The 18,675-nt window shown below is 38.3% G+C and overlaps 1 protein-coding gene across 3 annotated transcripts; it reads left to right on the top strand.

Moving 5' to 3' along the window:
• Positions 1 to 990: 990 nt before the first annotated feature.
• LOC136237815 (mucin-like protein) lies at positions 991 to 18,182 on the top strand. 3 transcript variants are annotated; one of them, XM_066028028.1, is made up of 18 exons: positions 991 to 1,057; positions 3,645 to 3,765; positions 4,746 to 4,891; positions 5,318 to 5,674; positions 6,069 to 6,765; positions 7,814 to 8,007; positions 8,408 to 8,756; positions 8,811 to 9,062; positions 11,030 to 11,407; positions 14,277 to 14,432; positions 14,484 to 14,612; positions 14,801 to 14,920; positions 15,909 to 16,031; positions 16,742 to 16,861; positions 16,923 to 17,039; positions 17,098 to 17,261; positions 17,305 to 17,344; positions 17,876 to 18,182. In XM_066028028.1, the coding sequence occupies exons 2-17, from the start codon at positions 3,651 to 3,653 to the stop codon at positions 17,323 to 17,325; spliced, it is 3,438 nt and encodes a 1,145-aa protein (XP_065884100.1). In that variant the 5' UTR covers positions 991 to 1,057; positions 3,645 to 3,650; the 3' UTR covers positions 17,326 to 17,344; positions 17,876 to 18,182. The 3 variants fall into 3 exon arrangements, with proteins under 3 accessions (XP_065884100.1, XP_065884097.1, XP_065884099.1); XM_066028025.1 differs by having other exon boundaries at positions 17,098 to 17,344; XM_066028027.1 differs by lacking the exon at positions 991 to 1,057 and adding an exon at positions 3,823 to 4,023 and having other exon boundaries at positions 3,633 to 3,765; positions 17,098 to 17,344.
• Positions 18,183 to 18,675: the final 493 nt, after the last annotated feature.

Genomic DNA, 18,675 nt, shown 5'->3' with positions numbered 1-18,675 from the left:
TCTGGCTAGTAAGTTACCTATATTCTTGTCCAGCTTAGCCCTCCCTTTCAAAACATCCTAGATCCGCCGGGTTACCCGGGTAATGCACAATCAGAAAAATGTTTAAATAAAATTTATCAATTTCTGCATGAAATTCCAATCTTTAATTGTTTTAAAAAGTATAGCCGGCTGTTCTGATATGACATGGTGGATAAGCATGGAAGGATGAAATGTTGTGGATGGTACTGTCTTGTTTCACATTCTGGGGTCACAGTCATCATCCCAGCACTATATTATATAGTGAAGTTATTGTCAGTTCGATTCAGATAAAAATATTACTGTAATAATTGTAGTACTTCTAAGGGAGACTTTGTTTGGAGCTTAATTAAACCCTCCAGACATGTGGACGTCACAGGATTTCAAAACTTCCATGCACTCCATCAACAATTATCCATCCGCACTATTCCATCTTACTATTTGAAATTCATGACAGAGAAAAAAAGGCAGCTAGGTTGTAAATAGAAGTCATGTTGGCTTATCAGGTGTTTTAACCTTGTTGTCGTAACAATTCCTAGCTACTTTTCCAACACTACCTATCCCACCCACCACTCCATTTTAGGATTCCTTTTTTCAGAACAAAATTAATCACTATACATTCAGCTATTACCCCACTGAAATCTGTCCGTGATTAGAATAATCTACCCACTGACATTCGATAAATTATAATTTAGTTTTGTGATTTGTAAATTTCTCCTTTTTTCCCTGAATGTATCAGTGTGTTACCTACTTTTCAGTACTCATAATCATAATCAAAATTACTGTAGATACACTTGTTATGTAGTACTCTGTTTGTAGCAGTAGCAGCAGCAGCAGCAGCAGCAGCAACAGCAGCAGCAGCAACAACAACAACAACAACATCAAACAACATGCAGCGAGCAGCAGCAGCACAACAACAAACAAACAAACAAACAACATATGTGCTTACGCAAAATTTGCTGCATAAAATGACGTCACGATGTATCGGGGGAAATTCCTTTCAATGTCCATTTAAAATAATCAGCAGGGCAGTGATCACTTAGTAAGTTCAATGTTGTTGTTTTATATGATTTAGTGTGGTTTATATGCGTGTTTTAATAACTGTGCCAGTTTAGATGTGTAGCTATAATGGGATAAAGCGCACTCGTAAACAGCCCTGTTACGTTACACAACTCAGTTTTTTTTTGCTGCTTAATCAGAATTTCTTTTTTGTTTTACATATGTCAGAATAGCTTTAACTGCCAAGAGTCTTTTTGTGTTCTGATACATGACTGTTACGATTGATTGTCAGTGGCAAGGTCAATGGACGATTTTGAGGGGTGGAGCAGCACGTGCCCCGAGTCTTGAGTATGTGTGCGCGTGCCGGCTTGTTTTCCTATTGCTTGAGTTAGATTTTATGTTGTTGATTGCACTTGCAGAATACCATTGATTCTGTCTCACTGGATTCAGGAATATAATCGTTTGTCCAGTATGTTATTTAAACTTTGTCACTCTACTCAGCCTAGCTATATACAAACAACCATGTCACGCGGTTTTAACTGGTTGTACCATTGCACTTGATCAAGGGCAGAGATCAAGGGAGACACACTAGCCATCTTGACTCTGTTTTGCAGGTTTTTGTTCAGAACTTTAAAAAGGATTTACCACCTTGTTATAAGTTTATGCTGATCTTCCTGGCTACCAGGCGAGTGTTAGTCTCCCAAGTACTATTACACCTCATATCACATCTACTTTAAGCAGACCTGATCTCGTGCTAGTCAGTTTCCACAGATGTTAGAAAATCACTGTGGTTACTAGTAGTCAACATTACTTTTTGGCTGAAGGAACCGTAAAGAAGATTGCTATATAGTTCATTACTGCTGGACCTTCAACATGCTGAATTTTCGGTTATTGTTATTGTTATATGGTTGATCTTGTGACAGTTGAAGTTGACTGTCTAGGCCATTTCATGCCAGTGACCATTATGTCATCTACCAAAGAATGCAATACATTGCATTCTTCAGCAGGCAGCTTGTGTTGCCATCTCTTGTTCGTACAGGATATTTAACTCTCAGGCTTCAGCATCATTGGAAGTATGTAGCCAATCTGAACTGTTGATATAATTGTTTACATTTATAAGTAGCTACAGTTTAATTTTTTTTGTCTTACCAGTGCTCCAGTTATTATTACTTTTTTTAGTAACTTGGTAACCCTGAGACTAGACTCCTGACCCCTTGTAATATATTGTACATGTAATTATGGCGTTATCATCATCATTGCAACAGGTGTGCTCATGTAATGTTCATGTTAGTAGCTACGTATGTAGAAGCTTTGTTATTATTACTGGCAGTGTGTCGTGATGCTCTTTTACCTTTGCTATTGTCATCCTTGCATTGTTCCATAATGTTAGCTGTTGAAAGGGGTTCTTCCAGTTGGCTAACTACACTCTTCCTATCTGAACATGGTTTTAGTTTACACAAAGGGATGTTCTATGGCTGGCAACCACCATTACTATGTACCTTCAAGCTCTGTGTGTGTGGCAAGCAATTCTCAATTGAGCATGCCTTTGGATGTCCCTGTGGAGGTTTTCCTACAATACGTCATAATGAACTACAAGACATAACTGTTTTGACTGAAGTATGCCACAATGTTAGGGTTGAACTTCTTTACAAATGAATCAGCTAATGTTGAAGATGGTACACTTCTTGATGTTGTCGCTGATGTTCTGGGAATATGGGCAGAAGGCGCTCTTTGATGTGAAGGTGTTCAATCCTCTAGCTCCTTTGTACTGTTCAATATCTCTACCACAGTGTTACAGGCAAGCAGAGTTGGAGAAGGAAGAGATGTACAAAGAGAGGATATGGGAGGTGGAACACAGAACTTTTACTCCTTTGGTTTTTCATGCACTGGAGGAATAGGTCCTGACTATTGAGTTTACAAATGTATTGCTACTTTAAATTTGTTGTCTGAACATTCTAGGGAGTAGAACACTTCACTGACTGTGCAGCATAATTTTATAGATTCTAACTAGCTAATCTAGCCATAGTCAGACTACTTGAGGTCAGTGGATGGTCAATAATTGGGAGTTGACCATTAATGTTCTTTATGTGTCTTTCTTTCTTGTGCTTGAGGATACATCTGTGCAGGTTTGTGCATATTTTCTAGCTATATGGCTGTAACAAAAGCTGTGATCTGGTGCAAAATAGTTCTGGTTAGGTTAATATGGTCTAGCATTAATGGCCTGCATGGCTGAACTACTGTGACAACAAAAATGGGACTTGTTATTTTACTATGGAAGGACCTATACAGACAGGTGTTGAATGTGGTCCTCAGATCCTGCTATAAAGTTTTTTATGCTGCTAAAAGTTGATGACTACATACTTCTAGCACCCTTCTTTATTTTTATTAATGTGTTATGTCTCCTGGCACAGTTCAGTGCTCCTGCCTCAACTTTTAATTCAAACCATCAAATTGCTAAGCATAATATACTCCCTGTGTTTTCCCCAAACAATTTAGCTATTGCTGTGATAGTGTCTATATATTGTCAAGTGAAATATTTGAGTCAGTTAATATGCACTTTTTATCAACTTGTACTTGACATGTCAACTCAAAATATTAATACCATGTAAAGTGTTTTTTTGTTCTTCTAGCTAATTATGTACATACCGGTTGGGATTGTTTCACTAACAACTGTGTTGTTGCTGGTGGCCTTCAGTGGTTGTGCATTGACACAAATCACTGATACAGGCAGTGGATCTGGGAGTGGTACTGGTGAGCTCAAAACTTTTATATATAATCTTGGTAGCTATATATGTCACTATGTACTAGCTATATGTGACTGACTGGTCTTATCGCCCATGGCATCAGATTTGATTTTTCACCAAGACCACAAAGCTACATGAATAAACTATCAAATTTCATTATCAAAATCAGCTAAACTTGAGTGGTCTGCTTTTGCTGCTGCTTCTTCCAAGCACAATGGTGATCTGTACAAGCAGTCTGGGGTCCTAATAGAGCTCTCGTCAGGCTGTAAGTGGCTGTAAAATGCTGTGGTGCTGACTGCTAAATAAAACCTGTGCTGTAAATATTCTTTCATTTTAACCAGTATTGAGGCCTGAATGGGCCATAACTTGGCCTAATTCATCCATACGGCTTCCTCTTTTAAGATTTTTAAACAGCCTCTGGCCCTCCTCTCCCACCTTGCCTGATACAGTCAATCTTGGTTTTAAAAAACTACCTAAAATGATGGGAAACTTAGCTGTTGGCTACTTGTACAGTGGATGCTGTGGAAGGTAAGGAATTGGTGTAAAATGTGTGAAAATTTGGTACACACATATAGCTTCAACCATTGGCAAGCTACAACACACTGAATACTTAAAACTGGTATTTCTCGATACTTTTAAATAGATGATAAGACTGGTTTTCCCAGACTGGGTCACATATAGGGACCACTATGATAACTTATATTTCTACCTATGCATGCATGTGTGTATAGACTATCTGTCAACTCAAGTTATATTTGTAATGCTGACAATGCAGCTAGTAGAGCTGATGATGCAACAGGAAAACAGGAAACATTATGCACCAAATATGGTATTTGTTAGCATAATTATCATGGGAAGTTTACATATCTAAAAGGTGTTTTATGTTTGAAATTTTGCCATAGTATAAGTATTATACATTTTAATAAACATTGTTTGGGTTTAACACTAAGCTATACAACCGATTGTTATGCTATACAATTTCTGCAGGTAATATGCCAAGTTCTGCTGTGCTTCCATTTCTTTCATTTGCTGATGGGAAGAAACAACTAAGACGGTACCTTGATGGAGTGTCTGACACAATCTATATCCCCAATGGATTTCCATTTGGGCTTCAAACCCACACACTGGCTTATGTAAGTTCTTACTCACTCTATGTAGTATAAATATACAAGTTGAACTGAACCCTGAGAAAACAGCTAAAAAAGAAAAGTAGCATTTTAGCCAAGTAGATGATTAGTGGTGACAGTAAAGATGTCAAGAGCAGACAAGTGTAATTTGGCTCCATTACAAGCCCAGGAAAGGGTCATGTATTTTATGGCTCCCCCATAGAAAATGTATAGCTAAAACTCAGAATGTGTTGGACATTTGACTGAAATCATTTCAAAGTATTTTTAAGCAGTACTACAAATTAGCCAAATTTTAAGAACTTGTGTAATTCCATTCATGAGTTATTAAATGTTTTTTTGTGGGTTCAGCACAGTGCGTACATATGTATGACATATATTTATATAGGCATTGTAATCTCCCAGTGTATATGTACATATATATGTTCCATCTAGGTTAGTACCAATGGAGTGATCTCGTTCAGTAGACCGTTCTATTATTGGTGGCCTTTTCCATTTCCTGGTTTCTACTATCTGAGACGATTTCATGTTGTGGCTCCATATTGGTCTGATAATGACATTCGTAGAGAAGGAGAAGTGTCTTATGAGATATTTGAGAAAGGAAGAAGTAGCTATGATGATGTGTTGTTGGATAGAGTGAATACATACCTTACTGCTAATATGATGACAAACTTTTCTGGTACATTTATGATCCTGGCAGAATGGCGAGATGTTCATCCTTACCCTCATGGATCCAGCTATTTCTATTATTTTCAAATTTACTATCCTACAATCAGAAGTTTTACAAATCAGGTATTATATGTTCAGAGACAAGAATGGTCCATTCATACATATAGTTGTATTGCACGTGTGGAGTATGTGTACTGTTTTGCGTTACTCACTTAGTGAGATCTCTAATAATACCTATATAGTTTTGGTTAAAAACCTCAGGTAGGAAGCTGATGTTGGGTAGATTCTTTTACAGAATCTGTCCATCACAGCATTTTTGCAAAACTCAGCATGAATCATACAATTGGGAATGTTATATTGAAAGTATTGCATGCGTGATCAGAATGCTGCAGTTGTATAGATAACACTTCAAGTTTTGAAATTAATGTGTCAACTTTAGTATTCAAGGGTTCACACAATACAGGAAAGGCATGCATTATGTATAGAGAGTGTTATAGTATATCTGTGTACCTTCCAGATGAACACTTATCAAGCAGTGGTGATCACTGATGGATCAGAGTCTTATGCAGTGTTTACATACATGTGTGACTTGATGAAATGGAGTGGCTTGTATAATAACCCTACTATTGGATTTAATGCTGCTGGAACTTTTTTTGCCAACCATCCTTTAACTGCTAACCGAGATGCCAACCAAATTGACTGCACTGGTGAACACCAGTACAACAATGTTATGTATAAGATAAGTGCTGATCCTGATTTAATCGAGCAGCAACGAAGGAAGTGTCTTTCATGGTATTTCTCAGACATAGAGTCTTATGGAAGTAGTGAAAGCATGACCGAATTTAGCAAGGGTCAAATTGCATGCCCTTGTTCCTGGCGACAGGCACGATGGGAGAGACGGTACTGGTTCTTCACCATCAAAGACGATTCATTTTGCTATATTGAAAGATTTCGAAATGCATTAGGTGGAGCACAAGAGTGTTGTTACTCAAGATCTAGCACTTCATTTGGAGCACTAGTTCTTCAAGGAAGAAGTAGTGGAGGATTACTCAGATATCATCCATACTGGTCATGGATAATAAACTATCCCAACTACATTCTGTATGACAGGAATGCTCAGGACACATGTTGTTTAAGCGAAGTAGGCTTTTGTAAGTTCTATCATGAGAGGAGACCACCAAATGATTGTACAGGATATGTTCCTCAACGTAGAGGTATGTATACATACCAATCTAATTATAACCTGAAAAACCATCTGTCTGTCTGTCTGTCTGTCTGACTATCTGTCCATCATGTTGCTTATTAGCCAGTCCTTGTGAATCGTGCCTAGAATTAAGTGCTTGTATAACCGTAAGATATTTATTGCAGGTTTATGCGTGCTTTCATTTATTTTCTATAGTGTGTTGAAGGCCATAGTATAGAGAAACTTGAGCTTACGTGCATTTGAAATTATGGTAGAGTGCCTACTGTATGTCATGTGTTCAAATCCAGCTGGTGGCTATTTTTTCTTACCATCTATACCAACTTTAAAGCCAAACAGTTAGCTCATAGTTATTCAGCAGCATCCAAAGCATGTATTAACAATTTAACTTGATATTTTAACAAACACAACTTAAATATTGTTGCTATAAATCAACACCTGCTCTTTACAACACGTTGAAGGTGCTGGTGTAAGGAAGACCAGGGTGGGGTGGGGGGAGGGGGTTTCTGAGGTTTCCAAAAAACTGTTCAAGTATAACTCTTAGGCTGCATTGACTTGCAAAAGTTCAGGTCTACTGGAGCAGTCAATCACCCTAATAGAGCACTCACATTTTCTTATAAACTAGTTATTAGTTTACCTGTACCAAGTACCAACACAATAAAAAATAGTCTAAAATTGTATTTAAAACCCTTAGGAGCATGCCCCCAGACCCCCAGAATGACATCCATTAAACTTCACATTACTCCAACTCTGTACTCTTTGCTGATACCTGTGCCAGCAGAGCAAGCACAAGCAGTCTATATCAATAAAATTCCTACCATGTGCTTTATAAATGTCAGCTTAAAGATTTTTGTGGCAAAAATTGTTACTCAGAACACATATTTTTAAAAATTCCTGAGGGAGCATGCCCCTAGACCCCCTAGTTTTTATGTCTGCATGCATCAGAAAGTTTGGAAATCTCTCACCAATATTCTTGGAGCCACCCTTTCAGGCTCACTGAAAAGTTGGATGCAACTAGACATCTGTTGCAACTGTTATATAAAGCATATGTTATACTGCAGCCTGGGCAGGAGGAGATCCTCACATCACCACTCTTGATGGTCGCAGATACACTTTTAATGGATGGGGAGAATATGTGTTATTGAGGACAACTAGTAGTGACTTTAAATTTCAAGGGAGAACCCAACCTCCTGCTAACTCCACTGCCACTATATTTTCTGCATTTGTGTTACAAGAAGCAAATGATGTTGTTGAGGTAGGTAGGTGTGATAAGCCAAGGTTTTTTAAATGTTAACATATACGTAGCCATTTGAGCAGTACAAAACACTGAGAAAACAATATCTAAATCCCTCACTGTGCCATAGTTTTAATGAACATATAACGTGACAACAATTTGAATATAACAGATCTCCTGCTCCTTGTTGTTGTGTATATATATGTCATTATTATTATTATTATTAGCACTTTACAGTGACCAGCACTGAAGGTCTGACAGCAACATGTGCTGCAACACTCTATATCATGGCTTATCCCAACCCTATGATCATTGTAAAATTGTAAAATGTACAAGTTCATGTTGGCCACAGCACTCTCTCCACTATAAGTGTTTAAGTACCACATATAATTGTATATATAACTATCTTGTACATATGTAGGTCAGTATTGATACCAGTGGTGAATCGTTTGCTGTGATATTCAACAGTGTTGATATGTCTGATAATTTGACCTCAGTTGGTGACAACATCACATCTTCATCAGCTTTTGTTGAAAAGAGTAGTAACAATTCCATAGCAGTATCATTTCCATCAGGAGTAGGAATAACCATCAATGTTACAGCTGGATTGTTAGTGTATACTTTAGAAGTTCCACCATCTCTTGAAGGAACCACTTCTGGTTTATTGGGTAACTACAATGGTAATAATTCTGATGAATTTGTGTTTCGTAATGGAACTATGATTTCAAACTCATCACCAGATGCAGTAATCCATCAATTTGGACAATCCTGTGAGTTCATAATGTAACGTACGAACAGTAGCAATTTTACCAATATTCTTCCAGGGCAAGTCACTGGTGCAGAAAGTCTCTTCACGTATACATTAGGTGAAAATGTGGACACCTATTCAGTTCCTGACCACATCCCACCATTTTTGGATGAGATTTTATCTAGTTTAATGGGGAACTCATCTTTGCTAGACGTATGTGGTGATAATGTTGAGTGTTTGTTTGATTTCAACCAAACTGGTGATCCTAATGTTGGCATGGCTGCAATGATAGTTGAAAATCAAATAGCAACAGAGATGAATGATGCATGTAAGTCATGTTTTGTAAGGACTGTGTTCAGAATTGCATTTTGTTCAGGATTAAGTCTTTAAATGAATGACTATATATCAATAATACTGTTAGGAATTCTCCAGGGGTGGAAAACAGTACTCTAAAGTGAGGGGCAAGTCATTTAAAAATCGTACTTGTATGCATGCCAATATTAGTAGCCTGGTGGTATGCCCCTATAGGAAAGTTTGAAATTTAAATGCTTTAAGATTGAATCTGAGAGCATTTTCAGTGCCTATCTCCATTAATAGATGTAACTATACATAATTAAGTGCATGAGTCTATCTGTAATGCCTTCGTTTATCAATGTATCTACTTGCACGGTATCTTAATGATAGGAGTATCCCATTCAAGTACAGTAAACTATCTGAACACCTGTGTGCCCGTTCAATCATAAAAGTGTTCAGACAAGCGAATTTGTTCAAATAAATGAAGCCCACTCATTTATATAAAGAGAAAGGTTAAAAATACTCTAATAGAACATACACCTGTTGACAAAATAGTCTAATAGAACAGTCACCGCTACTGTTTGGATAATCATTGAGGTCCTACTGTATACATTTACCTGAATAGCAGAACCAATTATGTTTCCTCTGAATGCTCTATTAGAGTAGTTAGGTGACTGATCTATAGAGTAATTGATCTTGTGCACTCCCAGTACTGATTCACATAGCATTCTATTCTTGCATAGCCTTTAGCATGAATCCCACTAAGTCAAAGCAAAGTAAGTTGGCTAATGACTAAAAAGAGGTACAATAGTGTATTTTAGCAACTGGGCAATGGAAAAAATGACGGGGCACTATACTCAAGTGAGTGAGGAGGAGGGGAGTTTCCCCTTCCTCTTTCCCTTTATTTTTCTGCCACTGGCATTCTCTATTGGTATGCTCTTGAAGGATCTAATACACTATCCGGTGCTGAACCACAAAAGAGGGATGGAATTTACTATGACTACACGAACTATCATGCATAACACGAGCCTATGTAGTGGCTGGCTAGTCACTCAAACAACCATCACTGTTGTCACAATTCTATCTGTATTACAAGTACATCACCAGCATGCAGCTAGACATATATAAAATGGTTGAGTAGATTCTGTAGAGACTCAACACACAATTAACTTCCAAGAGGTTCAGTGTGTGTGTGTGTGTGTGTGTGTGTGTGTGTGTGTGTGTGTGTGTGTGTGTGTGTGTGTGTGTGTGTGTGTGTGTGTGTGTGTGTGTGTGTGTGTGTGTGTGTGTGTGTGTGTGTGTGTGTGTGTGTGTGTGTGTGTGTGTGTGTGTGTGTGTGTGTGTGTGTGTGTGTGTGTGTGTGTGTGTGTGTGTGTGTGTGTGTGTGTGTGTGTGTGTGTGTGTGTGTGTGTGTGTGTGTGGTGTGTGTGTGTGTGTGTGTGTGTGTGTGTGTAAGAAACTTTGCTCACATTGGTCCAGTCTACCCAGCTGTTAAAGTGGGGACCTGGTGGTCTGGTGCCAACTGGGGGAAGTAGCCCACCCAGCTGTAACATCAATGGGTACCTGGTGTAAACTGGGGAAGCAAATGCTCAACTGCCCATGTCTCATATAGCAGTTTAATTTGGGTGTCCACGCCTTCAACTGTGAGACATGGTACAGCCTCCTGCAGGTTACTAGTCCTGCCCCAGGAGGGCATGCCTGCGCTGACTCATAGCACCTGAGTAGCGCACAGGTGCCCCAGTGCTGGCCACTGGGCAGTGTGACCGCTTAGTGGCAGCTGAAGACTTTGCTTTGCTTTGTGCGTGTGTGTGTGGTTGTGTGTGTGCGTGTGCGTGTGTGTGTACACTGATCATTGATCCTTGACAACGCACATGGTCACACATAATTATCACTGATGCCTTCATACAAGTGTCACTCATAACTAGCATATAAGTCATGTATCTACAATATTGACAAACATAAATTTATGCTAAAGTATACATTGCATTCCTTCCCTTACAGCAAGTTTCCCTCCAAACATAACTGCACCAGAAATATTCCTGGCTACAGTTGGGGAAGACTCAGTGTACACATTTACAGTTACTAGTGATAGTGATAATATTAATGTGATGGTACTACATGATGGGGAGGATATGTTACCTGATAGTGTGATGATGAATGATCTTGATGGTGACAGTTATTCCATAACATGGACTGCTGATAACTCTACTGTACTAAATCTGACAATAGTAGCTAATGATCCCAGTAAAGAAAATATCTCATCATTGTTTATTCCAACTGTTCATTTGTGTGCTTGTGAGAATGGAGGCAACTGCACTACTAGTGGTTTATTGAACATTGACACTACTTTTGTAGTACTGAATTGTGAATGCCCAGCAGGTGAGTTTATATACAGAACTACAAGCAGAAGGAAAAATTAAGAATTTCAAGGGATCACATAATAAAGTATAATGAACAAGAGAGGTTGTCTATACCTGCAGATATACTAAGTTATAGTTAAACCCCACCATGAGTAGGATATCATAGTTATCAACCCAAAGCTGAGGCCGAGGTGTTGATAACTAGATATCCTACTAGTGCAGGTGGGGTTTCACTGGCTTCTATCCCACACTTTGAAGCAGTCAAGTTCACAAACAACGTGTTAATAAGGCTAGACAAGCATGACAGTTGTGCATGGCTCAATTTTTGCTGAACTTGTAGTTTTACTATATACTTAGTCTAGATCTTGTCCCCATATGCCCACACACTTGATCATGTGCCCTTCGCATGATCGGGTGCGTGGGAGACTGGGGACAAGACTATACTTTTACAATGTGTATGGCTTCAATTTTGTTGAGCTTGTAGTTTTATATGTGTAAGGCTTCAATTTGCTTTGAATATGTTTGTTTAGTTTTTTGATGTAGCACAGCTAGTTACAGTGTAACTTGTGAGCTAGTTATTATGTTCCTGTACAGATCTATGACCTGTCTCAGTATGGTGGTCTGCGTTCTATTCACCCGGGCCGGAAGTTGTTCAAACGAACAGACCCTTTCAGTTATCTGAAGTTGAGTCTCAACTAACAGGATGAAGTAATTCAATTTCCACTCGAGTACTATCCAATCACTCGCTGATTTTGCCATCCGGCTGAGTCAATGTGTTCACAGGAGCAAGCCGTTGAGTATCAGTCCGTCTATTACTGTAAGTAACAAATCTCTTTGTTGATTGCAGTCCAGGCATTGGCAAAAGTCGAAGTGACAACTCAGCAGCCTTAATGTTTCTCCAGATTTCACGTGTAACACTTGAAATTATATGCGCCCCACTCTTTCAGCAGCATAAGCGCTTTCCAATTTTGTGGTGTCCACAGAAAAGTGTTGATATGGAAAATTAATGCCTCAGTATGCTTTCGATGCTTGAAGAAGAAGACAACCTGATTGAAGATTAAAGGAAAGACAAGGAGCACAGGGCGTACACTTGTCGGAACCCCAAAAGGCACATCCCACCAGTGAGTTTGTTGTTGTGGTGTAAAATGGTGACTGTGCGCTGCTTCAATTGAGCTCTAGGCTTGCGACTGGTGAGTGAGTGAGTGAGTGAGTGAGTGAGTGAGTGAGTGAGTGAGTGAGTGAGTGAGTGAGTGAGTGAGTGAGTGAGTGAGTGAGTGAGTGAGTGAGTGAGTGAGTGAGTGAGTGAGTGAGTGAGTGAGTGAGTGAGTGAGACGAAATTTCAAGTTTAGGAGTTATTTTTTAAAATTCTATATCTGGTCACCAGTAAGTGTTTTCTTGTTTTAATGCTGTATTTCATGTTAGATTGACTAATACTATTCTGTAAAGGTGATTTCCATGGTGTAAGATGTCTCTAGGATGATTTTAAAAAGCAGCATTTTTGGTGGCGCTCATCATTTTCGGGGGGATCCCTACTTAAACAGTACTACCGTACTGTTTGATATATGTTGTCTTCCACAGCCATAAGCACTGCATGGGGTTTAACTGCCATTCCCAGGGTTTAACTACCATATACTCCAAGTCTTTTACTTTGATGTAGGGCTTTAGTGGGATAAAATGGGAATTTAATCCCTGTGCTGTATACTATGTCTAAAGTAGGGATTAAATGTCCATTAGTATAGCTGGTATAGACAATCTCTCTTGTTTCACTACTTTTTATCCCTAAACTACACGTGCCCAACAACCCATTACAGTGAAGTGGCCATTATGCTTCATTTTCAGCTATGTTCCATCCATTACACAGCATAACAAATGAAGAGCAGTACGAGAAATATCTCTGCAATCAATTTAGTCGCTAATGAAAATACAGGCAATAATCGTGATACTGTATAACTTAAATATTTCAAGGAAGAAAAGTTTTGCTGATTTCAAGGTTTTGGAGGTTAGCAGCAAAATTTTATTCTTGACTTCCATATCCAGTAGTTTAATACATTTTGGGACTGTTAACAAATCTGTGAAAAATTTAATTAATTAAACTCGAAAACTTTGCAACTCGAAATATTCAGGCTATACAGTAGCTATACAGTAGTCACAGGGAAACCATATCATGGTATCACTAATTGACACCTTACGTTGTCAGTGAAAATAACTGGAAGACAAAGGTAAGTCCATGATGTGTATATTATATGTATGTACTGTGGTTGGCGAAAAGGCACATCTCAGGCGAAGCAACATCAAACGGTGAGAAATCAAGCCTGGAGCCTTATCCATTGTTGAGTTATGCTTGGCTGGAGCATCAGTTAGTCAGGCAGTAGAAAATTCAGCTAAATAAAAGAATTTCATAGAAACGTGTTGGAAGGGTCTGGCATTGGTCTGAGTACATTTTTGATAGCTAGTGCATGCCAAGCTGCCATGAAGGAATAGTACTACCATATTGTATGATAAACTTGCAAACAGTTAAATACTTTCTAAAATCAATTCTATCATTAGCATCACCAATGGAAACTTCAATCTTTGTGAACGTAACCTAATCGTATTGTTCATACAAGGTAGACTAGCTTGCGTTTAACCATTATCTGTGGAACAAAATTTTTGTTACATACACAATAATACAGATAAGAAAAGCATTTTTAAAGTTTACTTAGATACTCTTCCATAAATGACTCTACTGAGTGTGAAACTTGCAATGTACACCCATACAAATGTACTCCATAACAAATATGCTGCAATAGCATTACGAAAATTCACTCAACACATGCAAGCTAGGTAGCTATCTCTGTGTTGAACTGTTGTTCAACTGACTATCTAAATAGTTTGAATATTATTTACAGGTTATGATGGGGAATACTGTCAGAATGATGCTGATGGTTGTGACATAATTTCATGCCTTGAAGGTCAACAATGTTTTGACTACCCTGCTCCACTGGTTGGAGCAGAATGTTCTTGTCCTAGTGGATATGCTGCTGGAAATGACTCTAAATGTGTTGGTGGGTGTAATGCAATGTAACATGAAATTGTTCACAATTCATCCACAATAGATATTGATGAATGTGCTAACAGTTCCAGTAATGTATGTACTCAACAGTGTGTGAACACTCCTGGTAGTTATCAGTGTGACTGTTATGATGGATATCAACCAGTTGATGTTAATGCCACTCAGTGTGAAGGTAAGGTAACCTTGTAAAGGAACAAAAACAGCTTAAAAGAGCAGCCCTAATAGCTACTAGCAATTTTGTTCATTGAATTGTTTATGGGTATAGTATAGCTAGCAGGAACATGCTATTCATTTCTTTCTTTTAAGGTGCAATACTGTATACATACATGTGTATGGACATAATTGTGTTTGGTTTTTTAGACATTGATGAGTGTATGGAGTACAATGATTGTCATCAGATATGTACCAATACTAATGGATCTTATGAATGTAGTTGTAACCCAGGATTTATGTTAATGAATGATAATAGGACTTGTACAGGTGTGTGTATGTATGTGTGTGCGTGCGTGCGTGCGTGGGTGTGATGTGTGTGTGTGTGTGTGTGTGTGTGTGTGTGTGTGTGTGTGTGTGTGTGTGTGTGTGTGTGTGTGTGTGTGTGTGTGTGTGCATGTGTGTGTAGCGTAGTGTGTCTGTGCACACACGCGCGTGCATGTGTGAGGCAGCATAGCCAAGTGGCTAGAGCATCAGCCTAGTAATTGAAAGGCTCCCGGTTTGATGCTCGGTTACACCAAATTGGTGGCATTGTTGTTGTTGTTGTTGTTTCGTTTCCTTGAGCGAGAAACTTTACTCACATTGCTCCAGTCTACCCAGCTGTTTAAATGGGTCAACTAGGGAAACAGCTCATCCAGTTATAACATCAATGAGTACCTGGTATTAACTGGGGAAGCAAATGCTGCCAACTGTCCAAGTATCACACAGTGGGTGAAGGTTTAGGTGGGACTTTAGGTGCCCACACCTTCACCTGTGGGACATGATACAGCCTCCTGCGGGTTACTAGTCCTGCCCCAGGAGGATTTGTCTGTGCTGACTCTGAGTAGCACACAGTTGTCCCAGTGCTGGTTCACTGAGTAGGCGTGACTGTGTTAACACAACAGTGAAGGCATTGCTTGCTTTTGTGTATGTGTGTGTGTGTGTGTGTGTGTGTGTGTGTGTGTGTGTGTGTGTGTGTGTGCTTTGAGGTATTGTTTCACAATTTGCAATTGCTTCATTATCTGATTCTACATGTAGCAGTTCGCCAAGTAGATGACTGCATTGTACATGTTTTCGATTGCTTGTGCAAGGCATGTAATAGATGCTCAATATACATGCATACATTTTTTTGTTTCCAGAGAATTTTATGCTAGCACATGCAGTTCACACTCCCAAAATGCTCTTTGGCATTAACATACATTTGTGAGATGAGCTGTGTGCTTTAGGACAATATCATTCATGAAAGGTGTCTACATACCATGTTTTGCATTATCTTTAGCTATCACTGAATGCAATGTTGACAATCCATGTCAAGAAGAGTGCGCCATTGTTGACCTGATTGAAACATGCTTTTGTCCTCCTCATTATGAAGTAGACCCAAGTAATTCAACAACATGCAGGGGTGAGTGAAATAATGTTGTTTTGCACTGTTCCACAAAATATTTGTGCATACTTAAATTTGATAATAAACAGTTTGTTTATATAATATAGCCAGGGCCACCAATAGGGAGGGGGGAACTGGGGAATTTTCCCTAGACCCCACTTTGTAAGGGGCCACCTCCAGGGGCCTCATGGCTGCCCCATAGCTACATTATCCACACACACAATGTACAACAGTGCGAAGACACAGGAAGCCTCAGTAACAGCTACCATCTATTAGCCAGTAAGTTCAATAAGATCCATAGCAATATCTCATAATGATAAGCATGACCTTTGTGTATTAGTGCTTCAAATTATCTATCAATTATACCAATTGCATACAATATGCATGCATTTGGTAGAATTCTGAATAATTGTCTTGATAACATTTCTGCTTATAAAATACATAATAGTATACTGTACCTATCAGGCAGTTCTGACAGAGAGGTGGTATGGATCTGCCAAATGGATCTGCCAAGAGAGGTTTTATGGTATATTTCATCACTCTTGGGTATTTGAGTGATGAAATATACCATAAAACCTAGTGCAATTTTGGTGCACAATTAAACCTGTACAATTGATTTGTGGATTTTTTTTTGCAATTGTATTTTAGTTGCTTACACTCACATTCATTTCTAATGGTTTTGTTTATGTATAGTAAAATAGAAATATTCTGTGATTGTGGTACTGCAGATATTGATGAGTGTGGCATGGATGGAGCTTGTGATCAAACCTGTACAAACACAGATGGCTCATTTGTGTGTTCATGTGATAGCGGATATGCATTAGATGGAAATGGAAGAGATTGTAATGGTACGTACTTAAACATGGAGCCATGTGGAATGCTATTTGCTTGTGAATGCTTCTTCTGCAGATATTGATGAATGTCTTGCTGTTGTATGTCCAACAAATATGATCTGTATTAACACAGTTGGTGGTTATAATTGTAGTTGTCCTCAGGGAACAATAAGGAATGGATCAAACTGCGATTGTAAGTATTTTGACTTGTGATGACCATAGCATGTTGTCAATGGAATACTTCTTTACAGTGGAAGTACTTGTACCCCCACCAAGACTGGTCATTACTCCATCAACTATAACAACTGTTTCTGTATCATCACCCACTAACTCTCCCAGTGTAACACCAACTTTGAATGTAATACCAACACCTATTGAAAAATCAGATGACACAGAGCTTTCTGTTGGAGCTCTTGTGGGTATTATATTTGGAGGCATTATTGTTATTATTATTGTAGTGTGCTTGGCAACACTTTTGATCTACGTAGTAAAAGTTAGGTAAGCACATTCAATTAATACATGCATTCCTTTGAGCAGTGGCAACTGCTTGCAGCAACTACACGTGCACATAAACTAGACAATTTTTTTACTGTCATGTACAGAACAATGCATAATAGCAATCATAATGATATATTGTTATTTGACAGTTCTGGCTTAGAGCTCCGCCAAAAAATTTTCACCTATATACGTGGGCTGTAAACCTATTTTGGTCAATCATGAAATTCCAAACACTAACCAAAGCCATTTGCATATTTAAGCGTGCACTTAGTTGCCTAATACCATATGACAGAAGGAAACTTTGGGTGAATTTACCACAACAGGATTTTGGCAAGAAAAGGTTTAAATTTGTTAGTACCTTATACTAAATTGTATTGGGTAAACAATTTGGCAGATTTTAGTTTGGAAAAACACACCAAATTTGCCCAACTTTCCTCCCGCCAAACTTTCCAGCTATACATACGGTATACAATTGTCATGTCTTTTACATTGGTAAGATGGTGCACACATATATGTGTATTACTGTTTCAGGATATTATCAGCTAAAAAGATATCTAAAGTACTTCCAGCAAATGAATCCTTGGTAATACATAACACTAAAGCAGCTGAGTTACAGATGGATATCATATCAATTGATGAAAATGAATAGTATATAAATTTTTGCATGGTTATGTATAATTGTTGTTACATGACATTAATCCTGTAATTGTTTGTAACAATATTTTTATGTGTGTTATATATTTTTGTTTTACAGGTTACACATTTTAAGTGTCTTGAAGGTCAGTACCCTGTACTGGTGGCCAAGCTAATTTGAAGAAAAATTATTTGATTAGCTAAACTACATGACTACAAGTAATCAAAATTTGGTACATTGGTTAATTTGTTACATCTATACTACATGGAAATAGAAAAGAATACAAATAATTCTGAAGTTTATATTTGATTGTAGCAGGACATAACAGTTCATGGCTATTTGAATGCTACATGCAGAATCATGGTTGGACAGTACAGATAAACTTATCAGTATGGGTAAAAATTTTACAATTTGCAATTTTCCCATTGTACATGTACTTTTTACAGACCTCTGAACCTGATTTAATTATTGCAGGTGACTTTAATGCACCAGATTTCATATGGACTGAAGCGTTGTATGGCCAAGTGAAGTGTAACCCATCTTATAGCACTGCAGTAAATTTTTCATTATTAGATCTATATAACTATATAATGACAACCGGTTAATACACAACAATACTCAGCAATGCCACATATTAGATCTTGTGTTTCACACTAATCCTGCACTGAAGTTAACAAAAAAAGTCTTGTGAAGGGAA

Source organism: Dysidea avara, chromosome 11, assembly GCF_963678975.1.
Source record: "Dysidea avara chromosome 11, odDysAvar1.4, whole genome shotgun sequence".
Lineage (NCBI taxonomy): Eukaryota > Metazoa > Porifera > Demospongiae > Dictyoceratida > Dysideidae > Dysidea > Dysidea avara.
The sequence above is the reverse complement of the archived record's forward strand: the minus strand, read 5'-3'. Positions and strand labels throughout refer to the sequence as shown.

Coding starts and splice junctions, on each gene's coding strand:
- LOC136237815 (XM_066028025.1), top strand. CDS start 3,651: ATGTACATACCGGTTGGGATTGTTTCACTAACAACTGTGTTGTTGCTG. Junction 9,063..11,029: donor AACAGAGATGAATGATGCAT/GTAAGTCATGTT, acceptor CTTCCCTTACAG/CAAGTTTCCCTCCAAACATA. Junction 14,613..14,800: donor TAATGCCACTCAGTGTGAAG/GTAAGGTAACCT, acceptor TTGGTTTTTTAG/ACATTGATGAGTGTATGGAG.